The sequence below is a fragment of the Sphaerodactylus townsendi genome, linkage group LG01 (assembly GCF_021028975.2).
Source record: "Sphaerodactylus townsendi isolate TG3544 linkage group LG01, MPM_Stown_v2.3, whole genome shotgun sequence".
NCBI classification, from domain to species: Eukaryota; Metazoa; Chordata; class Lepidosauria; order Squamata; family Sphaerodactylidae; genus Sphaerodactylus; species Sphaerodactylus townsendi.
Genome location: NC_059425.1, coordinates 57,856,323 through 57,881,501, shown reverse-complemented (window position 1 = coordinate 57,881,501; position 25,179 = coordinate 57,856,323). Strand labels below are relative to the sequence as shown.

Here is a 25,179-nt window from a genome sequence, read left to right as displayed (position 1 = left end):
TTGCTTCATATTCCTTTCACTGTATTTACAGTGTTGCTCAATCGGGGCTTAGATTTGTTCTTCCTTGGATGCACATTAGTGTTGAGTTTGCACTGCTATATTGGTACTGAGGTTCTGGTTGACATTCTGTACATTATTATTGGTTCTTCTGGGCTTGCAACCCCCCAAAAAATGTGTTCTGTTCTCACTGATTTTCTTGTTTGACAGAGTGCCCCTGGGCCCTGCTGGGCATCCTGTACATGACCATTTCTTCTGCTGGGCTTGCAAAAGTGCACCTTCCTTCAGTTTCCACTTCAGACATCCTCTAGTTTGACATGAATCCCATTGAGCTTGCATTGCCAGTGTGCCTTTAGATTCTGCCAAGCATTCTTTACATTGCTATTTATTCTTCGGGCTTGCAATTCCCCCCACCCCACCCGCACCCCTTCAGTATCTACTGCAAAAAATCTCTGGTTTGATTTTGGTTCTGTTTGGCTTGGCACATTGCCATGTGGTTCTATTGGGATTACTGAGTTCTGTTGGGCTTGTGTTGGTTCTTCCATTGGAGGCATGTCTTAATCAGTGTTGGCAGGCATGGCTTTTGTTTGGAAACAATTTAGAGATTTGTTTTCTCTTTGTAGGAAATAATGGAGGACCATTAGGTACACCTTGTTTAGGGGCCCATAGAATGGGACCCCTTGGTCCAATCTACTTGAAATTTGTGTGTTATTTAAAAGACAGGCACCAACAGCTCTGCTGAAATTTTGGCACATGAACCATCCCTCCAGCCAACTGAAAAATTTCCTATAGGGAATAATGAACCTGACAAATATGGTGTGTGTGTGTATATATCCATATAGGTTATGCCAAATTATAAATGGCATTATCATTGCTATTTCCATGTTAAAAATACATGTAGGGTAGGAATATGATATATACATGCATGCATGCATGCAGATAGACAGACAGACAGACAGACAGACAGACAGACAGACAGATAAAACATGGAATAGCAATGATAATGTCATTTATAATTTGGCATATCCTATATGCAGTGGTGTAACAATACAAAATGGCACTTGGGGCAAGAAATTAGTTTTCCAGGGGGCCCCACCTGGTGGAAAACTCATTTCTTGTCCCTGGCTTCATTTTGTGACAAAATGCCACTGGGACTCAGAGCCACTCCACCATGTGCCCAATGTGGTCATCGATCGCTCATTCCCTCCCTCCCTCCTTGGGAGCTGGAGGGTGGGGAGGCACCTGCCAGGAAAGTGTGGCGGGCAGAGCAACACCCAAGGTGTGCAGGAGGGAGGGCAGGAGAGGAGGGTGGCTGTCAACCTCCCAGTGACAGATAGACCCCTCCTGGAATTGCCACCAGATGTCACCCCACAAGGCAAAGGGCTGCTTTACTGCATGTCCTCATGCACCTCCCAGGATCCTCCCCTCCCCCAAATGGCCCCAGCCTGTTAGCTTGGCCTTCATCCCCTGCCTTATAAAATATTGGATTTTCATATTATTCCTTACAGTGTGTGCTGCAAAATGCCAGTTTCCATGTTTGTATGGGTGGATAGCAGAGTGTCCAAACTGAAAGCAAGCCTAAGACAAAACAGTCTGTTTGCAGAAATTAAATCTATGAGTTACTCCAGGCAATACTATCTGGATGTCTCTAACAAGGACATGAATCTTTGATTATCTCACCCTGCCAGAACACTCCATTGACATAACGGAATCTACAAATCTCCTGAACACCTGCTTTTGGAAGCCACTGCTTTTGGAAGCCACTATGCTCTTGAGAAAACATTTCCTAAACAATTGCCTCTTTCTTGCATTTCCCCCACCTTTCAGATATGATCTCCCTAACAACAAGATCCCTTCCTAATCCACTCAAGCCTCAGCCAAATTTGAATACTTAAGGCAGAGACTTTAGGAAGCATCTCTGCACAAACCATTCATAGTATCACTGATATAATCTAGGACCAATTGATCCCATTGTCCCGGGAAGCAGAGACAATAGATAGAGCTGTTAATTAGCTCAAGCCCCGCAAGTCCAGCAAGAAAATCCCAAGCAGTTTCAGAGAAACGAAACCTAAGCTTGAGGTTCCTGCCAAACCAGCGATCTACCCTATAAAAGAGCTACACACCTTAAGCTCAGTGCTCAATACTAGCTTGAACCTCTCTTGGTCACGTTGGTATGAGACACGATATCGTCCTTCACATTGGGTTTCTATGCTGGCATAGAAATCCTTACCTTCTTCTAGATCTTCATCAGTTGATTTAGGTAATGTATAAGTCCCCTGCCTCCCCAAACTCCCATTCTATCATCCAACCTATCTCTTTCCTCCCTGTTTATATACCTAGGAACTGTGTGTATGTGCCTTAACGTCTCCCTATATGATTGCTTGCAAACAAAATTTATATAAAAATATCTAAACTGCAATTTGGTCTTTTGTGAATTCTCTGCAGATACGTTTCAAGCCGTTTCTGGTATACATAGTCTAAAAAGATCCCCTCCCAGTCTGCATCTCACATTACCAAGCTGAGTAATTCCCCATTGCTCTATAAAAATAAGTTCGCATATTGTTAACCCGCCTAACAAGCCCCAGAGGTGACAGCCCAGCTCAACACGTGCCTGCCCACACTTGGCACAGAGGCCAATTGACCTTGGGTCAATGCAGCCACCACCCAGAACAGTTAGAAGGGTTTTCTAGGAAGCCCTGGCTTCCCCACCAGAGGGGAGCACCTCTCTTGCCCCCCCTGACAGCAGAACTGGTGAGGAGATACTCTGCCCCAGCGCCCCTTCCCAGTGCTGCCAATCCATTACTGGGCAAGCCAAGTGGGTGTCCCGCCTGCCCCCAGCCCCTGCTGGCAGAAGGGCTCTGGCTGTGGCCATGGCTAGCATCAGCAGCCTGGGAGGCACAGTGGGCAGGAGGGCTCAGCTCCAGTGAACCTCTGGAGTGGTCCTGGGCAGTGGGACTGGTGGTGCCCTCCCCCTGGCCCAGGCATGGGGAGGCGCTAGAGGGCCATGTGGGCAGCAGGAGCACAGACTCCGCCAGGGAAACCCCGGCGTGCCACGGAGCTCAAGGCCCAGCTGGAGTCCCAAGGCCAAGGAGAACTGGTAGGGGAAGGAGGGGGAGTGTGGAGCGATTTTTCATCCCCCACGTGACTAAATGGTCGGCGCCCAGGGACATGTGACCCCACATGTCCTTGTGGGCCCTAAGCCCCTGCCTATATTGATGGAAAGGAATAAAAGGATCAACTGCTACATGCATGGTTTGGGCAAAGAAGATCGGGCGGTATAAAAGCCGAATTAATAAATAAAATAAAAAATAAATAAATAAATAAAAACATTGATAATGCCATTTTCACAATTCAAAACAATGTACATTTTCATAGTCAAGGGCATATGGGTATATGAAAGCACCATATTCTGTTCTCTAAAGTGGCCTGATAAAGCTTGCATGATCACTTCCTTGTATTATATTGTAATGCAATAAATCTCAAATCAGGGACCATAACTTTGGAGCCTAGGCTGACAATTCCAGTATGCCCATACAGGAGTAGTTTCTTCTTGTTGCTCTGGGATCTTTCTCCTACAACTTTGCTTTCCAGAAAAAAAATGTGGTGGTAACCTTGGAACAGGTTAACATAAATGAGAGAATTGACTAGTATGGGGAGAGAAGAAGAATAAAGTGAGCATTCTTCAAGCAGGAAGGAATCAAGTAGGAAGAAAAAATTAAAGTGCCTGTACATTCTCAGTTTTAAAGTTGTGCTTGACTATTTCATAACAGGAGCCATGGCTCAACTCTACACTGGGAAACTCCTAAAGTCTGGGGAGTGGAATTTCTAAAGGCTGTGGTTTAAGGAGGACAGTGACCTCAGTGGGTATAATGTCAAATAGACCACCCTCCAAAGCAACTATTTTCTCCAGGGAAACTGAACTCTGTAATCTGGAGATCAGTTGAAAGATCTCCAGATTTTACTTGGAGATTGGCTACCTAAGTATATCTGGCATACATCTGTTTCAAACATGATGTGATGTACACATAGTGGAGAATATATAAAATGGCCATAGTTTCCTCTGCTTTGAATAATAAACAAAAATCCAAGAAGCAAATGCTTATTTTCAGAACAATCATTCTATTTCTCATGAGGAACTTTGTACATATACAAGGCTGATGAAAGTGACTTAAGGTGTATTGGGATGAATAGAAGAATTTGGCAGAAATCTTACCTGCTACATAGTCACCAAATCCAATGGTCGTTAAGGTTATAACTACAAAATAAATTGCATCTAGAGTATTCCAGCCTTCTATCCGCTTGAACGTGACTGCAGGGAGTGCAACAAACAGCACACAGCCAAACAGTATGAATATTATTGTTGATATGATGCGAATCTTTGTCTGACTCACATTCCATTTCTGAGGGGGAAGAGTAGAAGGGGAAGAAAGAAATAATAATCCAGTATTAGTAAAACTTATTGAATTGTTTTACTATAAATTATCAAGGCAATGTTCAAAAGTCTAAAAACTATAGAACAGATATCACTGTGAAAAAAAAGAAAAGAAAAAGAAGGCAAGAGAATGGCTTAAACCCATTTTTAAAGCCTAATGATTTTTTTGTACCTGGTGGATCTTTCTGGGAAATTGATTAAAAATCTGTGCTGCAACTATAGACACTGCCCTGTTCCCACGCAAGACTGCAGAAGCATTGGCACAGGGCCACCATCAGTTGTTGCACCTTTCTAAGCCCAACAACTTACTGAGTTCAAGTAGGTCTGCTTCCTTTAGCAAAGGAGTGAATTAGTAAAGTCAACAAAAATGCCAATCAATGCACCATTGATGCTTTCACATAAGAAAAAGTACAACCCTACTCAGAAGAACCAAAGGCATGAAGCAAGAGATCTGTGAGCAGTAGTGACAGCCTAGGCAGTGGGGCTCCCTTTTAACTCCACTGATGTTAACAGGCTTGGAAGAATGTAGCTCTGCCAATGGTATTATGGTTCTTCTATGTTGTTGGTTTTTTTACTTTAAGACATGCTCAGGTACAAGCCAGATCTCCAGTGTTTTATATAATAAAAGCTTCCTTTGAGTTATTTGCTCAGTATAAATCACCCTCTTGAGCAGACATTAGCTGCCATAGGGGAAAAATACTGGTATCTATATGAATGCTGATTTTTTTTCTAGATAGTCCAGATAGGCATCTTTCCCTACAATGACAGTCTCCAGAAAAAAAGAGTGATGGCAACACTGAAACAGGCTGGCATAAATGAGATAGTTTGCAACTAGAGGGGGAGACAAAAACCTTATCACATAATTGGCCTCAAATTCCACTAATTTGAATGGAAATTACTGGTAAGGCAACCATATATGATAAGTTGTGTGTTTCTGTTTGGAAAATGAAGCAACCCTAATCCTAACCCTATCATTTTATATGATATGTGTGTCCACATTTATTCAGAAAATTTATATGCTGCTTCTCCAGAGACTGAGGAAGCCCGAGACTGAAACAGTAAAAGCAAATATAACCACCTGAAACAAAACAAAGCAATTAAGCAGGCCACTAAAAACAAGCTTATGCCAAACATGTTATTGAAAAGCAAGCTCTCTGTTGAAATAAGCTATTAGAAGACAAGCCATTAAAATAAGCCAGGGCATAACAATAGCAGGAAACACAGATCAAGCAGCCTAAATTATGGTGAGAAAATTAATCTTTGGCCAAAAGATGACCATCAAACTTTTGAGAGATAAGGGTCCATTCCACACACCCAAAATAAGACATCCGGGGGGACATCTCAAACAGTGGTGGCTTCTGGAATGCTTTCCAGACAGCAAAGGCATCAGAGGGGAAAAGAGGCTGTTCCCTGCTCAACCGTTTTGCTTTCTAGTCTGTTTCACCCTCAGCTTGCACCCAACATTTTCTGTGCAGCTGAAGGGATCTCCCTGCTGCCATTTGCAGAAGGTTGTCCCAGGATGTTTGCTCTACAAACTCTGATCCTGGGTGCCTTGTCAACTGAAAAAGTACATAGTTATACTCATCTGGTCCTGCTGATTTTTCTCTTTGTAAATTTTGATGAGCTATATCCATAGCTATGCAGACACAAATATGAGAATCTTAACCACTTGGAAGACCCATCCACCTCCCATTGAGAATCATTGGGTTGACCTGCCCTGGAGGTAGACAAGATGGGTCTTCCAAGTGCCCAAGATTCTTGTATTTGTATCTGCTATGGAGATAGCTTATCAAAAATTTAAAAAATAGGAAATCTATATATTGCCATTTAAATATAGCTATGCACTTTTTGGGTTGAAAAGGTGCCCAGGATCATAGCCTGTAGAGCAAACATTCTGGGACAACTTTCAGCAAATGATGGCAAGGAGAATCCCTCCAGCTGCACACAAAATGTCGGGCTCAAGCTCAGGGTGAAACTGACCAGACAGCAAAACGTCCTGCAGGTGACTTAAGGAGAAAAAGTACACTTTCAAGCATTCTCCAAAAAAGACACCATGAGTTAAAATATAGTGTCATGAACACGTTTTGGGAAGAAAGCTGTGTGGGGTGCCTTCCCAAGACACCTTTTTTTAGCATCCCCAGGTTTTTTAGACTGTGTGGAATGGACTAAAACCTCTAGTTAACTGGCTGGGCAAAAAAGAATGTTTTAGCCTGGCGTCTACAAGAAAGTAAGTTAGGAAGCAGGCAAGTCTCATAGGGCAGGGCATTCCAAAGTGATGTGTGATGCCACCACTGAAAAAGTCGTGTCTGGTTGCCATCTTCTTCCATTCTGAAGGCTGGAGAACAGAGTGAGAGCTTCAGAGGAGGATTTGAATGGTGGGTTGGACAATTAGCCTGAACATTTTCTGTTTTTTTTCTACAGGACAAAGAAATCATTTCTGGATAAGTGGAAATAAAGGGCACTTTTATTTGGGAATAAAGTATCTTAGCAATAACATATGTAATGTTCCAGTATCTCCATCTCTGAATATCTTCGCATAAACTGTTTCCATTAGGTTTTACTGGCATGTATCTTACCACTCTATTGAGCAAAACCTAAACTTTCCTCTAGCCTAAGGGATTGGAGGAGCACCTCCAAAGCAAACTACTTAAATTGGAGGGATGTTTTTTATGCTGGAGGAAGGCTAAGTCTTTAGGCAAAGACTGTTCAATCAGTGATCAAGAATAACCAATTCACAGTATGAGGCTAATATCATACAGCAGTTGTCATATGAGATGCACAGTGGTCTGAATTAACAATGGACCAGTTCATAACAGGCACTTATCATTCCTTTATTTTGAGTCAACAACGTAAATATCACAATCCACATAATATAAAATGTTGCAAAAATATACATTTTATTTTGTTATTTCTCAGATTACCCTGCTTATAAATTAGTCTCATTTGTCTTATATATGTTTTGGCTTTCAGGAAGTTATTTTCCAGGATAATGTTAACAATGTGATATATATAGCAAAATTGCTACCAAGTCAGAGCATGCACAAAGAAATTCATAGAGATGTTAATATAATTTTTAGAGAAATGTCACTAATTTGAAATGAAATACACTGTATACTTGGTTGTAAATTAGATTTCAGTTTCCTGAGTATCACTCTGTACATTACAACTACTATAGGAAACACTGGTAGTAAACTGCAGATTATATCTATGCTCTATCTGTTTGCTCCAAGGAATAGTGTTGTAACAGCAAACCCGTTATCTGTAGATTAGTTTTCCAAATACACTATTCCATTTGAAGAACTGTTTCTTCTTTCCCTATTTTTATATTGATATCATACACAAAAGTGAACTGTAGCCAGAATGAGCAAAAAAGAAAACTGCCCTACATGAATCATTGTTTTGTCACACCTAAATAATTTCTCAAGAACTGGCTTTTACATTTGTAGAGATTTGGAGTTTGGCTTTAGAAAAGGAGAATCTAAAAGGATCAGTGGCAACTGGTGTCCCTTAGAGATGGCAGTGCTTCTAACTTTGCGCATCTGAACACACATCCACGTATTACCTACTTAACATTTCTCTCGGCTCATGGTGGATTTCTTCCTTTATCGTCCTTATGTCATTCAGTCAAAATCAATCCTAATTTAGCCACAGTGACTGAGAACACGGTTGGGTACTTCTGCTCAGGTATTTAGTACTGAATGAAAAATAGTTGATCCCTGCTAGTCAGCCACCATGTTACATTTCTCTCACTATACACCCTAAGATCATTATGAGAACATGTATGCATCCCAGAGAAGAACATATATAAATTAAATTACCAATTACCAATACCAATATACTCACAGAATTACAAAACAAAGAATTTTCAGAAACAGCTGATCAGCTGTTTTTCCCCCTGAAATGTTTTAGGACATTGCTTTAAATGCCATCTCAGTTCTGAATCAAATTGAGAGAAACTGGCCAATCATAACTGTGATATAATTTTCCTTGCCCCTCACTTTCCTTTATAATCCTGCATTGATCAAGAATGCAAGAAGATAATTACAAAAGTATTTTAGACCCAAAGTCCATGTTGTTTGTGTGTGGATGTAACTGTCCCAATTAACTTTTTTTATAGTGGTTTCAGAAACAAGCAATATGGAGTTGAGAAGCTTCTCTGTGTCCTATTTCTCTTCTCCAAAGTTCAAGAACAAACATGGGCTTCTGCTGAAGGGAAACAAGATGGGATTTGTGATTTGGAGCTGAGAATCACAAAGTATTAAATGTCCCCTCCTTTTGCCATTTCTCAAATTCACACAGCCTTCTTCCCCCGACCTATTTTTGAACAAGAAATTCTGTCATGGCAACTAATATGTGTCTGTATGCATTGTCTAGATTAGTTCTTAAAGACAAAGGTAAATATGCTTTAACATATTATTAGGCAAAAATCTAATAGTAAATCAGCACTGAATTGCTGTTGCTGTGCGCCGTTTGCTTTGAAAAGTGAGGAAGCTTTTAATTCTCTTACTCTCACATGTGGATCATTTTATTATTGTTTTATTATGTATTTCCTGTTCTTTAAAATAATATTTTCTAAGGTATAGCAACTGTTTAAATTTTAGGAAAACACATGTCATACTCACAACGAACGTGTCTTCTACTTTGGCAATTCCTTTCCCAAATATGGTCCCTAGCTGATCTCCAACTCCAGCCAACAGAAAACCAAAGAGAGGAATTCCTAGTAAGGCATAGATGATGCAGAATATCTTTCCACCTTCGGTACGTGGTGAGATGTTCCCAAATCCTAAATTACAAACAACTTGAGCTGTTGATAAATCAGTTAAAGGCGTTAAATTACACATCTAATTAGTACTGCAGATAAGGAAACTTAAAAAGCATTCCCCGGGAGTACATAAATCACATTAAAATAGTGCAACATCCACAAAGAAATCTCACCTAACATCAACTCAAACTTAAATGCATTTGATATGTTATATGTAGAACCAATCTGCCTTTCTAATCCAGCTGGAAGACACTGAAGAACCTTCTTTGTTTTCATCTAATGATATTTTTATAAATGTTTCTGTCAGACTTCCCATTTATTTCAATTTTTCCTGGTGTTTTCAAAATAGGACCAAACATTCATAGGCACAGCATCTGGCAGTGCAATCCACTTACTCCAATTTAAGTCAACTGATTTCAGTAGGCTTAAACTAGAGTGACTCTACTGTAAATAATCTAAATAATTACAAACCTAATATATAAACTGGTTGTTGTGGATTTTCCGGGCTGTGTGGCTGTGGTCTGGTAGATCTTGTTCCTAACGTTTCGCCTGCATCTGTGGCTGGCATCTTCAGAGGTGTATCACAGAGGGAAGTCTGTTACAGAGGTGTATCACAGAGGGAAGTCTGTTAGGAACAAGATCTACCAGACCACGGCCACACAGCCCAGAAAACCCACAACAACCAGTTGAATCCGGCCGTGAAAGCCTTCGACAATACACTACTATATAAAACTTACAACCCCACTTACAGTGTGAAACCTCTCCCTTACAAATAACATTCTTATTTTTTTAACATGCATCTAATTAAAACAGCTTTTAATTAAGCAGAGAGGGCAGGACTAAGGCAAATTAAAAAGCCATGTAGCAAAGAAATTTGTATCGTGAATGGTATAACTATTTCCAGTTCTAGACTTCCAAAAGCAGTAATTGTTCCTAGTGTGTATCCTTAAAGTCCTCTTATTCGTAGCTAAGAAATAATTCAACAGGCAATGGGCACTAAATCTTAAAGGTGTGTTTTGCTCAAGAGCAAAAGTTAAAACAATTAACTCCCATCCTTATAGTGAGCATTTGAGATATAACAATGTTGGGCTTAATGTTTAAAATAACATTTATTTAAAATATTGCATACCACTTTTCTATTGTACACTCAAGTCACTTTCCAAAAGAGCATACCAAAGATATTAAAATCTTCAAACTAACAACAGATTCAGACAATGAGTATAATAGCAAGTTAATTTCCAAAGGGCTACTTAAATAAACATGCCTTACATCTTTTCCTAAAGATTGCCTGAGATGACACTTTCCATGCTTCTCCAGCATTCCCATTCCAAAGGACTGGAGCTTCCCTTGAAAAAGTAATGAGTCTCTTCCACTGAGCCACAGGCCCTTTCCAAGTCCAAGAATGAGCTGAAACCATCCAAAACTCATTTAAGGTTGTGAATGTTCAATAGGTACTTTTTGGAAGACAGAGTTTTTCAAGTGTCTTTTACAGCTTATGTTTAGATTGGCTAGAAAAGATTGTTTCTCCATATTCAAAGGCAGCAAACCTCAAAATTTAAAGTTGTTACTTCCTAACAGCTCCAGTCACCAGATTTGAGAACACAAAGATCTGGCTGACTTCACTATCAGAATATAAGATGTAATTTGGGTCCTTAATCCTTTGGCTACTCTGTCAATTGAACCAACAGTCAAATTCGAAATTCTCTGTGTAATACCTTTCTCTGGAGAACTCATTGTATCTGGAGAAGTAGATTATAATGACAGTTCTAACAGGCGGACTGTCTAGTGGCACTACACATTCAGGAGCAATTACAGTGTGAAGGATAAACCACATATTCTTCTTAATATGCCTTCACTCTGGAGAGCTATTATGTCTATGGTTCCCAGTTATGGACCTAAGACTAAGCTGAAAACTCTAATCATGAGCAGATATCCTGTTACACTAAAAATGAATGGGAAAGCTAAGTAATGTTTAAAAGACCAATAGTGACTTAACTGGCCTTTCCTTATTTTGCTTCACGAAAACTGAAGATAGATAACTTACCTTTTTCTTTCATAAAATACATGCCAAATTAAGTATAATTTATTCAGTACATAGCGCCTGTACTAATAACGTACACTGATGGTTTACTCTCCCAGACAAGTGCTTCTAGCACATCCATCACTGAACTAATAATTCAAACACACCAAACTGATTGCTGTACATAGCAAGATAATATTGTATAATTTTAGGAGTTCAATAGACCACATTTGCTTCTGTCTTTCCTTGTCTCTTCCTCCAGTATGACAAAAACTGGGTCTGTCACATCCATACAAACTTTCATTGCACCATTTCTATTTCACCATTTCTTCTGTCCTAAAGGAAAATGGGAGTCCCATACACCTTCTGAGCTGTGTATACTCACACTGAAAAAACCATGGCCAGTTTGGTTGTTGCAGGTTTTCCAGGCTGCGTGGCCGTGGTCTGGTCTTGTTTCGAACGTTTTGCCTGCATCTGTGGCTGGCATCTTCAGAGGTGTATCACAGGAGAAAGTCTGTTATACACTGTGTCCAGTGTAACAGACTTTGTAATACACCTCCGAAGATGCCAGCCAATTCCAATTCACAGATGCAGGAGAAACGTTAGGAACAAAATCTACCAGACCATGGCCACACAGCCTGGAAAACCCACAATAACCAGTTGAATCTGGTCGTGAAAGCCTTCGACGATACATGGCCAGTTTATTTATCCAGCCAAGGAAATCAATGTATATAAGCAGTCATCCACTTGTATAATTGGATCATTCCAATGCTAACTGCAGGCACAAATCATATGTCTACTGGAATTTTCATTTGAACATGACTGCCATATTTTCTACTAAACAGCTTTCAAAAGAATTACCTTTTAGTGGAGTGTTATGCATTCAAATGTTTACCCAGAAATGCATTCCGATTGTCATTCTGGCACACATAGTCATGTGTAAATGCCTCTTAAATTCAACTAGACTAGACTAACGAATGGAATGGAATGAAAATTTAATTTATATATCGGCCTCCCCCAAAAGGCACAGGGCGGTGTACAACAACATAATAGTAACATCAATCAGCATAATAGCAACAATAATCTTAATATCAACAACATCATCAATAAACATAATGTCTCAAATATCAAAATATTAGTAATCATGACATAATCAACATAATAACATTTCATAGCAGCATAATAACATCATAACATAACACATAATAACAGCATAGCAGCATAATAGCATAATAACAAACTATAACATCATAAACATAACAACATATAAACATAATAATAATAAACATAATAAAATAAACATAATAATATAACATCAAACAACAATAATATAATAATATAACATCAAACAACAAAAATAACAGTAGATATGACATCATGACTAATGTGAGTAAACTCAGATGGCGACTCTAGAATCAATTTACAGAACACAACCTAGAACTAAACACCTATACAATTCATTGCAGTGTCAGCATAGTAAATTAAAGCCAATAACTAATCTAAAATAGCATCTCATCACTCCTATATCTAACTATACTTATAAAATTGCCAATAGTATAACAATTTCACTACCTACTAAACTACCTAAAACAGCCTTAATACTATCATAACAGGAAGGAAAAACCTCCCAATATACCAACCCTAGAATCTAACCAGAGAACAGTGTTCACGCTGCTGCCATGCTTCTGCTGGGCAATGCCCAGCCTTAGCTGCCAAGTAAAAGTCTGCAAAATGGGAGTGGGAGTCTTGGCTGCCAAGTGGGAGTGAGAGTCTCCTGCACGTTGTATGGGGGGCCCGGCCACAGACCCCCACCGCTGTTGTCATGCTTCTGTGGGTACATCCAGCCTCAAAAATTATTTCTGCTGTGTGGCATGGCCTATTGCTGTGTTCAGATTTGTGAGTTGGGGGGTGTTCTATAATGTGATGGTGACTTTGAAACGACCTGGTGGAAAAAATCATTGTTTGGTCACAGTGGGGGAGGGTGGCCGCCCATGGGGGGGCATCAAACTCAGGTTTTGCTCAGGGCTCCAGTTTGCCTAGGTACGCCTCTGCATCGCAATGCTTCTGCTGGGCATGCCCAGCCTCAACTGCTGAGTGGGAGTAAGAGTCCCCCTGCCACAGACCCCCACCACCACCCAGGAACCTCCAGTCCCCATCTTGGCATCCTGAATATTTGGATTACACCTTTCTTAGCCTAAAACACACTAAATGAAATTGTGAGTAATGGAATATCTACCAGAATTTATTAACATTAAAAATGTATATAAAGTTTTTTTAAAATGATGCGAAAAGGAGAATTTTTTAAAAAAGATCTGCAAGAGAAAGTAGATGTCCTAAACAGGAAAGAAAGTGAAATAAGGGTCTCAGCAAGTCTTGAAAACTTAGTAATCAATATACAGGAAGAGTAAACGAGAGAGAGAGAGAGAGAGAGAGAGAGAGAGAGAGAGAGAAGGCAATGATAGTACAGCTTAAAAATCCCTTCCACATCAGTTGCCGCTTTTAGTAGCATATTCCGTGAGGATCTTATTTAGGAAAGAACATTGCCACATAATTACCTCCTTTTAATTCAGTTCATCACTCAGTACTGTTTCGCTTTTATTATGATTTGCATCTTTTCAAAGCACCCACAATGTTTCCCATTTTGCACGTAACATTTCTCTTGTTGGTACAATTGTAGTATGCTATATTGGGACATTGCTATCCTTGGCCCTGGTTTCAGGAATCACTATGTAGAAAACAGTTTTTCATGTACTAAGTATAATGGTCTTATTCAGATTATTTTAATTGTATGTTTTTTTAAAACCCAAATATTACAGATATAGACAGGGAGGAGACCCGCTTAAGCTTTTCTTCTGAGAAGTTTTATGTGTGCCTTCTCACAAGATGTGAAAAGAGAAGCAGAGGTAAAGTGCCATTCAAACATATTTACTCAAAATGTCACTTTAAATTCAGTAGGAATTACTACTTAGTAAGTGTGCTTAGGATACATTCTAAGTAACTCATAGTTCCTGCCTCTGCATTGAAGTCTTATGTGAAGGCAAGAATCTGACCTTCCCCCTTACAAAACCTGAAAAGTTTAAAGGAGCAAAAATTAAAAGAATTGGACATTACCAGATTTCCTTCTCTTTTTGTTTGTGTCATGCATCTAAACGACAACCACCAAAAAGATTTTTGGTATCCTAACAAAAATACTTTGCCTTGAAAGAAAAGCAAGGTATGTCTTAGGGGGGCGGCAGGGGGGGTGGTCTCATGACCCAGGCGCCACATGCCTTGGTCACAGGGAGGTACATTTAGCCACCCCTAACTCCACCTTTGGCCCACCATAATTTGGCCTACCCTCCTTTCTTTTTGGATCACTGCTGGCCTGCCTACACATTCCAGACTCTCTCACTCACTGGCCAGTGGCCTCCACCCTGCTTCCTCTTCCCTCCTCTACAGGCCAGGAAGAGGAGATGGGGAAGGTCTGCCGGTTGGTGACTAAGAGAGTCTGAATGTGTGCAGGCAGACCAGCAGTGATCCAGTAAAAAAGGCAGTTGGCCCACACAGGCTCCTCCCTTCCCTCCCCACCAGGCAGGAAGAAGAATTGGGTCGGATGCCAGAGAGTGAGAGAGTGCACAGGCAGGTGCTGCTCAACCACTCTGTTGGACCCCAACCACAATTTGCCACTGCTCTCCCACCAACCCACCACTTCTCTCCCATTCTCCCAGCTCCCCAGCCACTTGCCACCTCTCTCCCATCCACCGCTGCTTTCCCACCTGCCCCAGGCACTTTGCAACCCTGCCGCAATGGGGGGGGGGGCACAATTTACGTGCCATTTCCTGCCAGTATACCACTGTAGAACAAACTGAAGAAGTATTATTTTTCAGTGGCTCCAATCCTTCTTGAAAAGCAGATTGCAGAATGTGGTGCTAATAGACTATTGCTTTACACTATGGCCACTGCTTTATGGATGCTGTGAGGTCAATCATGTCAATGGTACTATTTAACAACTTGAAACCATTTGAGGAAATAGTCTGGAGATTTAAACTAACACTAAACTCCATCTTTCTTTTCCATCAGTACTTAAATGATGGCTTTGAATAGTCTGGGGCTTAATAAAGACAAGAGAAACCCTGTTCCTAAGCATGTATAACATCTGCAACCTTTTTTGAATTCCCCCTGAAGATTTAGCTTTGCAGCTTGACAGAGCTCCATGATCCAGCATTCAGTTGGCATAGAATGGACAAGTCTGCTTCTTATCAGCTAATTCACCAACTTTACTGGAAGAATCTGGCCCTGGTTATATGTACCTTGATGACTCTAGATTTGAATACATCAACTTCCAATTTGTTTCTGGCTTAAGTTAGAAGCACTGATCATGACTGAAGGGTCAGGGAAAATAATACAAATGTCCATGGTACCTTTATTTTAATACCACTAATTATATGCCGCAGCTCACTCCTTCAGGTATGTGACAGACAGTTCATGTTGGGAATTCTTACAAAGAAGATTACAAGGGAGGTGGAGTTGAGGCAGGGAGGTTTGATGTAAATTTTTTCATGAATCATGTAAATTTATTTCTGTAAGGGAAAAAAAGAGGTGTTGAGACAAAAAGGTTAGTATGAATCCTCCCAACCCAATTACAGTCTGCCAGTTTTGCATGGTAGATCCTTGGGACTCCTGGGTCACATCTAGTTAGGTCATAAAAAATAAAAAGCCCATCATATTCTGGACTAGGAATTGTCATATCTTCAGTGGAATAACAGAAATACTATGAGCTACACTTATTCACAGAAACAAAAGAATGGTTGGATTCAGATTAGTATTTCTGTACATACAAGGTTTTCTGTCCAGAGAGCACAACTTTATTACCTCTTCTGTCCCAAAGCAGCCCAAAATGCTCCACGAAATTCTGTTCCAGGGGAACAGGAAATATTTTGGGCTTCTTCCCTTCTTCTCCCCACAACAGACACCTTCTTAGGTCAGTGGGGCTGAAAGAGTTTCAAAGAGCTGTAACTAGCCCAATGGAGGAGTCAGAAAGCAAATCTGATTCACCAGATAATAGTCCACCACTCATACGGAGAAGTGGGGAATCAAACCCGGTTCTCCAGGTTAGAGTCCACATGCTACACCATGATGGTTCTCCAAGACATCATAAGAACATAAGAACATAAGAACAAGCCAGCTGGATCAGACCAGAGTCCATCTAGTCCAGCTCTCTGCTAGTCGCAGTGGCCCACCAGGTGCCTTTGGGAGCTCACATTCAGGATGTGAAAGCAATGGCCTTCTGCGGCCAATGGCCTTCTGCAGCTGTCACATCCATTATGAAGTGTTCAGTGTCCATTTGTCTTTTATTAAATTTGATCAGGAAAAAACCTAAATTTTAGAGGAGAGTAATGTGGGAAGAAAAAAAATAGAGGAAAGAAAGAAACTATTTAGTAGTTTGATTATACATACTACTACAAATTTAATGAAATGTTCATATGATGAATAAAGGGACCCAGAATAGTGCTCCTCAGATTTAGTAAGAAGCTGCAACCCTGACACTCCATACAAGCACCTCCTCCTGCTAAACACGCAAACAGAAATACCAGCTTGATTCTGCTAATCTCTTGGGAAGTGAAGGATTGACACCATGCTTTGCCAGTGTGGGATCACCACAGTGAATCATCTGTTCTCTGCTTGATACAAATGGTATTGGTATACCATGCCACAACCCACTGAGGAGAAAGCAGCACCGAGTTCCCCCCAAATACCCAGGGGTCAAATTCCTAATGGAAAATATTCATTTAGAAACTTGTTTCCAAAACACTGAGCTCAGGAAATAGCCAACAAGCAAACAATAATAACAATTTGCAATATTCGGATTCTTTCTCAGCAGTGCACTCTAAAAGCTGAAGAAATAACCTTGAGCTTTTCAGCTTTGCAAGTTTCCATACCATGATCACCTGTGCTGGATGGTATTATAAGAACATGTTTTAAACTATTCTGAAATTAATCCATAGGTCTGGATACAAAAAGCTATTCTAGGTGCTTAAGAACTCAGGGATGTATACTGAATCGTTTTTCTCTCCCACAACAGAGCTGCAACATATTACCAACTTGTAACTTGCTTCAGAACCCTTCCTCCATTTCAAACAATGTTCAGCATGCAGTGGCTCGTTGGCAGGGGGTGGGGGGAGACTGACAATGAAGAAGCCCAAGTTAACAATCCCCTTGGACTTCTGGAACTGAAAGTTACATGGGGTTCTTTGAATCCTGGCCTTGTTTTTACCTATTAGCCATAGATATGTATTGTATCGGGAAAAACATTTTCAGAATAGCTTTGTAAAACATAAATTTTATAAATTATATTAATTTATTTAAATCATTTTTCTACCTTATCACCTTAGATTCAAGGAAGCTAATTCATGTCCCTGTAATTTCCCCACTCCATTTTCCAATTATATAATTTGACCAAAGATGACACAATATATAAAATGTATTAAGGAACATTAAATACAAGAAAAATAGCATCAGCAGGTTCCGCTGTAACAAAAAGTCTTTCTGGGAAATAATTCTGTCATGATTAACTCAACTTCTTAGAATATGTTGGAAATTAAGGGGGGAAATGTTGGCAGTAATTACTCAAGGTGAGCCGCTGAATAAGGATTGATTGGTTACATAATAGTGTGAAGTTTTAAAACAAAATAAATTCAATGTATTCTGTGTTCCAAGCATTCTTGGTATTCCATTAGGCTTACATATTTTCTACTGTTGCACCATAATAGCAAAAATTGACCTCAGAAGATCCATTTGGACATAATGTCATCATTTGTGTTACTATGATCATGTCATTCTTACATATTTACCTAGTGGATCAATTTTTGAGAGATGAGCATGTTGGACTAGTATCTGGGAGATTCAGGTTCAAATCCCCACTCATGCCATGGGAGCTTGCTAGGTGACCTTGGGCCAGTCACATTCTCTCAGCCTAACATACCTCACAGTGTTATAATGGGGAGAAAATGGAGAAAAGGAGAAAAATTGTAAGCTGTTTGGGTTCCTATGGTAAGAAAGGCAGGAAATAAGTAAATAAATAGTAATTTATAACTGTACATTTATAATTTGTAACTGTACTTGTATTATTCGCTTGATTTCACACAGAAGCATGCCAGATCCTAAATATGAAACAAGAACATCTATTGGACTTACCCATGAAGGGTCATTCTCCTTTGAATGGAAAAGGACATCTGGGTAGTTCACCAGCAACCAGTCATGGAGGCAGGAATCATAATTAGGACTTTTGCTTCACTGGTCTTCTGGGAACCTCCCACTTCTGCTCCAGTTCCGAAGACTCGGACTAAGCAGTATCAAATTCTGGAACATCACAAACAGGAACCACGTCTCTCCCCTAAGATGAACACTTAACAATGACTAGGGAAGAATGAAAACTCCACAGAACAGAAGTGAGAAGAATATGGTTCTCTACACAACATGTAAACACAACAAGGCAGCCAAGAAGCTGAACAGTAAAACAGAATATAATATAACAAACAGCACAATTGATTGAGAAAAGGATAATGACTAGGCTTGGTAAATACCCTAAAAATTCAGTAAAATTTGGATTTGTTTGGGCATAAAATTATCTGTATGCCCTAATAAGACAAATAACATATTTGGATATACCTGAATATTTGGGTATATCTGAAAAATTCGGGTCTGTTTGAATTTTGGGGTTTTTTTTGTTTTTTCATGTTTTAGTCTGCAGGGGCTGCATTTTAAAGCTAGTGGTACTAAAATTTCAGGGTATGATTCGGGGACTGCCCTAATGATGCCCCCCCGAGTTGGGTGGCGTTTGGTTCAGGGAAAGCAAAGTTATGGACTCCCAAAGTGGGTGCCCTATCCCCCATTGTTTCCAATGGGAGCTAACACGAGATGGGGCTACCCCTTTGAGGGTCCATAACTTTGGCCTCCTTGAACCAAACTTCACCAAACTTGGGGGATATCATAAGGACAGTTTCTGGATGAGACACTGAAATTGTGGTGCTGGTAGATTTAAAAATGCACCCCTGACAGTCACCCAAAGAAATGCTCCCAGATTCTGTGCTCTGAAGTGCCTCCTTGTAGTTGTGGGGAGCACATTTTTCAAGGTAAAGCCACAGAATTTTCAGGGGGTTCAATGTTATGGGCACCCAAAATGGTAGGGCTCATCTCCCACCGCCCCTCAAGCAAAGTTCACCAAACCTGAGCGGTGTCATCAAGAGAGTCTCCTGAAGATGCTCTGAAAGTTTTGTGCCTCTACCTTGAAAAATGTGCACCCCACAGCCCTTCCCCAGAAATTATCCATTGGCTGCAATGGAGCCACTCAGAGCACAGAATCTCCCAACTCTCTTCAGCAAGTTCTATGGCGGGAAAATTAATTGTTTTTTCCCACCATAGTCTTCAATGGCGCTTGCTGTTATGCCCAGCAGGCTCTGTGCTGGAGATTTGGGGGAAGCCTCTGGGGGAATTGTTCTGGGTAGGGGTGCCTAATTTACAGCAGGGTTGCTGGTGTGAGTCTCCTGAAAGAAACCTTCAACTGGGTGCCCAGAGCATTTGCCTCTTCCAAGCAAACTTTAGCACAGTTGGCTGGTTCCTTTCAGGAGACTCACACCAGCAACCCTGCAGGAAATAAGTGCCCCTGCTCAGAGCAAGACCCCCCACCAGAGTGCCCCCCATTGAGACCTCTACCACAGAGCCAGCTGGGCATAACAGCAAGCCCCATTGAAGTCTATGGTGGGAAAAGTTATTTTTCCCACCATAGAACTTTCTGAACAGCTTGGCAGATTCTGTGCTTTGCAGTGGCTCCATTGTAGCCAATGCGGAATTTATGAGTGTGTAAGCAGGCTGCACATTTTTCAAGGTAGAGGCACCAGACTTTCAAGGTGGCTCCAGGAGGCCCTTCTGGTAATAGCATCCAGTCTTGGTGAACTTTGCTTCTGGGGGTGGTGGGAGGGGGTGCATTGAGAGAGTTCAGGGATAACTCAGCCAGGAGGCTTCATGTGCAGGAACAGGGAAACAAAATAAGCCTTTTAGGGACCCATAAAATTGAACCCCCACAAGCAAAGTTCACCAAGCCTGGATGCTATTACTAGGATGGCCTTCTAAAGCTATCTTGAAAGTCTGGTGCCTCTATCTTCAAAAATGTGCAGCCTGCATACTCACTCAGAAATTCCCCGTTGGCTACAATGGAGCCAAGACACTGCAAAATAGAGAATCTGGGCAAATTCCTTGGGGTACCTATCAGGGGTGCATTTTTAAAGCTAGCAGCACCAAACTTTCAGGGTATCATTTGGAAACTGTCCGGATGATACCACCTGAGTTTGGTGAAGTTTGGTTCAGGGAGGCCAAACTTATGGACCCTCAAAGGGGTAGTCCCCATCTCCTGTTAGCTCCCATTGGAAACAATGCCACTAGCTTTAAAAATGTGCCCCCTGCAGGTCAAAATGTAACCTCCCCCCCCCAAAAAGCCCAAATACCTTGCATTCAGATTTGTTCATATTCAGGTAGGACATATTTGGCCAATTTTTGCCCGAATATGCCCGAGTTCACCCAGATTCGGGCTGAATCTGGTATTTGTTTTACCCAAATCTCCAAGCCTAAGACTACCTGGGAGGGCAGATGTCCTTTTCCGCTCAATGGAGAATGACCCTTCATGGGTAAGTCCAATGGCTGTTCTCAATTTGAGCTCAAGGACATCTGGGTGACCTCTCCTAGCATTGTCACCTCTTACAGAGTGGGGTCAATATCACACCCTAAAATGTGGTCCAGCACTCTTCTGCCATAATTGGTACCTGAAGAGCTGCAAGCATTGAGTCTAGTGTTTTTTTAACGTAGAGATGGACGACCGGATTGCTGCTCTACAGATCTCTTCTACTGACACATGATTATTGAAGGCCACATTGGTTGAAGCGTTTCTCACAGAATGGGCTGTGATTCCCTTTGGAACCTGCAGTCTTTGTATTATGCATGCCTCAGCGATGTATTCTCGTAGACACTTGCTTATAGTTTGCGCAGAGATCTTGGTACCCTTGTTACATTTGGTAATGGAGGTAAACTGGGCCTCAGATCATCTGAACTCATATATACGAATAAGAAAGGCTTTGAATGTCCAATGAATGTCCAGCTTGTGCCAATATAACTCTTTTGGATGATGAGGCTTGGTGCAGAAAGTTGGAAGGAAGATCTTCTGATTCCTATGAAACACCAAATTGACCTTTGGGATGAAGGTAGGGTCTGGTTTGAGAACCACCTGCTCCTTGTGAAAGACACAAAGTGAGGGTTTAACTGATAGCACTACCAACTCTGACACCCTTCTGTTTGATGTAATGGGGACAAGGAAGATCACTTTGAGCCTAAGGTACCTCAGGGAAAGGTCCATAACTGGCTCAAATGGAGGACCAGTCAGGGCATGCAGCACTGTATGAAGCTTCCAAGACAGGAAGTGGTGTTTGGTGGGACTGTCCTTAAATCTCGCCTCCGCAAGAACCTGGCTATGTGGGGGTGGACTGAGAGATCATGTCCCTCTATGAATGGGATCACTGAGACAATGACCACAATCTGTCTTCTTAAGGTGCTTGACTTTAAGCCAGACTCTAAACCATCCTTCAGGAACCCCAGTATATTGCTGATATTTGGAGCAGTGGGACATACCTTCTTCCTCCAACACCAGCGAACGAAAGCCTTCCACGTTGTGTTGTAAATTCTTCTGGTGGAAGGCCTCCTTGAAAAGATGATGGAGAAACAGCAGAGCTGTAACCATGTGCCGCTAAGTCTTGCCGCTCAATCTCCATGCGGTCAAGGTGAAAAGTTCTGGGTCTGGGTACAATACAGGTCCCTGATGTAGTAGGTTCCTGGATAGAGGCAGACACACTGGACTCCAGATTGACAACTGTAGGATGTTTGCAAACCACAATCTCCTTGGCCACCAGGGAGTCACAAGGATGAGCTCTGCTCTCTCTTCCCTGATCTTGCGTATCAGTCTGGGGATAAGTGGGAATGGAGGAGAAGCATACAGAAGACCTGGTGGCCATCTGGAAGAAAACGTGTCTGTGGCCTCTGCTTGAGGATGACGAAAGTGGGAAAAGAACCTCTGAATCTGGTTGTTGAGATTGGAAGCAAATAAATCTACTACTGGAGTTCCCATTATTTGAGATATGTGAAGGAAGACCTCTCGCTTCAGAGACCACTCGCCTGGGTGCAAGGACTGTCAACTCAGCCAATCTGCCTGGTTGTTTTGTATGTCCCGAATGTGTTTGGCTCAAAGAGACAGGAGGAGCTCTTCTGACCATGTGAGGATCCTCCTTGCTTCCCTCTGGAGCGTAAATGACCTGGACTCTCCCTGGCAGATTTGGATGCCATGTTGTCTGTTCTGATCAGAACATGAAGTCCCTGCAGAGAGCTCTGAAAATGCTGCAGAGCTAGATGAATGGTTCACAGTTCCAGCATGTTGATGGGTAGCCTGGCTTCTGAGGAGGACCAGGATCACTGGACTGGATGTTCCTCCAACACTGCACCCCAGCCAACAGGCTGGTGTTTGTAAAGACCTGTTTGGTGGATCCTATCCAAAAACTCTTCCCCTATCCCAAGTTGGAATGTTTGGTCCACCAGATTAGACTGATCTTGAGTGGACAGGGAACAGCTACCTGCATGTGGACCTTGTTTGCTATTTGTTCCTGGAAGGGATGAAGGAAGGCTTGGAGTTCCCTTGAATGGAAGAGTCCCCAGTGAATCGCCTCTGAGCAAGTGACTAATAGCCCCATTAGACTGGCTAACTTTTGGAGGGAGCATTTGGTCTTGGTTATGATCACACGCACCTTGGCTGTCAACTCCTGCTTTGACAAAAAACAAAGAGCCTAAAAGCTACCGTATCTATCAGGAATCCCAGATGTTCTAATCTCTGAGTCAGGACCAGGGCACTCTTTTTGTAATTTACTAGAAATCCATGTTGTTCTAGGGTTTGAATGTGTACTGAGCACAACAAGGCCCCCTTTGCCATCATAGTTCCCAAGGCATGCACCAGAGTGGCAAAATCTTTTCCATCCAGCTGGCTCACTGGACAAGACTAGTGAAAGCACCCATGAACATAAGAACATAAGAACATAAGAACAAGCCAACTGGATCAGACCAGAGTCCATCTAGTCCAGCTCTCTGCTACTCGCAGTGGCCCACCAGGTGCCTTTGGGAGCTCACATGCAGGATGTGAAAGGAACAGCCTTCTGCGGCTGTTGCTCCTGATCACCTGGTCTGTTAAGGCATTTGCAATCTCAGATCAAAAAGATCAAGATTGGTAGCCATAAATCGACTTCTCCTCCATAAATCTGTCCAAGCCCCTTTTAAAGCTATCCAGGTTAGTGTCCATCACCACCTCCTGTGGCAGCATATTCCAGACACCAATCACACGTTGCGTGAAGAAGTGTTTCCTTTTATTAGTCCTAATTCTTCCCCCCAGCATTTTCAATGAATGCCTCCTGGTTCTAGTATTGTGAGAAAGAGAGAAAAATTTCTCTCTGTCAACATTTTCTACCCCATGCATAATTTTATAGACTTCAATCATAACCCCCCTCAGCCGTCTCCTCTCCAAACTAAAGAGTCCTAAACGCTGCAGCCTCTCCTCATAGGGAAGGTGCTCCAGTCCCTCAATCATCCTCGTTGCCCTTCTCTGCACTTTTTCTATCTCTTCGATATCCTTTTTGAGATGCGGCAACCATGGGCAATGTTTATCCAACAGGTTGCCTGGGTCCAAGAGCACCTCCAATCTATAAACCTGCTACTTTAAGGGGGATGCAACCCCATCCAGAAAACTGGATAACTAATTTTGGGGGGTCAGCAGCAGTTCCCTAGCACCACACTCTGAAGCCTACTCTCAAAGTAGGTATGGAACCAATGCAGGACAGTGCCCTCCAGTCCCAGTCCCAAAAGGTGATCCAGATACCACGGCTGATGGTATCAAAAGCTGGTGAGCGTCCAGGAGAACTGACGAAGTCACACTCGCTCATCAGTCTCCTGGCACATATCATCCACCAGGTGACCAAGGCAATTTCAGTTCCATAACCAGGCCGGAAACCAGATTGGAATGGATCCAAACAATTTGTTTCATTCAAGAATTCCTGAAGTTTAAATCAGCACACTTCGTCTATCAAAGGTACTTATGCCTGTGCACAGTCATAGCATAAAGAATCAAACTACAGTTCCTAGATGACAGTGTGAGAAAACACCAAACATTTCCAATAAAACTTAGAATTTAGAATAATGTTTGAGTGCTTCATAAAATGCAAAGTTTTCCTTTATTCTCAAACTATAATTCCAACTGTGTATATTCACACACCACTGGTTGGTCAGAATCTGCTACCCATACAGTAACATTCCAAGTCAGTAAAATTATGCCAATCTCATTGTTCGCTGAAACCAAAGTCTTATGCCAAAATTTTATTCTGCCTTTATACTTCTCAGCAAGCAATGCAACATATCATGTCTGTAAGAACACATCTTTGATCAAAGGTTAAGGACAACTGTTCATAAATTGTACCTTACTGCTTCCTATATAGCATTAATGCCTAGGTAGCATATATAGAGAGAAAGCAGAAAAAACTGAATCCAGAAGCAGTAAATTTGAAATGGCTTTTAAATGGTGTCATGAGAAAAAGGGAAGAAACCAATAAAACAAACATTTTACCTAATGATACTCTGAGAACAGGTTTGCTGACAAGGAAAGCATGTTTATTATTCTCTTAGGACTAACATTTTGATATTTGTCATGTTGGAATTATTTGTAACCTATGGTATAAAAAGTGAAAGCTTTCTAAAATCAAATTAATTTTAAATATATTAACATAATGATTCTCAGCAAGTCTGCTGGGATCCAGTATCATTTTGGAAAAAAAAACAGAAGAAAAAAATGTTGCAAATTATGAGGTTAAATGGTATAGAGGCAATTATAAAACTTATGCCAAATGCCAGAGAATATTT

At 41.4% G+C, this 25,179-nt stretch overlaps 1 protein-coding gene across 2 annotated transcripts in view; it reads right to left on the bottom strand.

Moving 5' to 3' along the window:
• The window catches only part of KCNK2 (potassium two pore domain channel subfamily K member 2), a 152,662-nt gene that overhangs the window by 45,018 nt on the left and 82,465 nt on the right, over positions 1-25,179 (bottom strand). For both annotated transcript variants that reach the window (XM_048493879.1, XM_048493963.1), the window contains exons 4-5: positions 9,052-9,233; positions 4,211-4,397 (exon numbers count right to left, since the gene is read on the bottom strand). In XM_048493879.1, the coding sequence (XP_048349836.1) occupies positions 4,211-4,397; positions 9,052-9,233 (369 nt within the window). The remainder of the gene's footprint in view (positions 1-4,210; positions 4,398-9,051; positions 9,234-25,179) is intronic.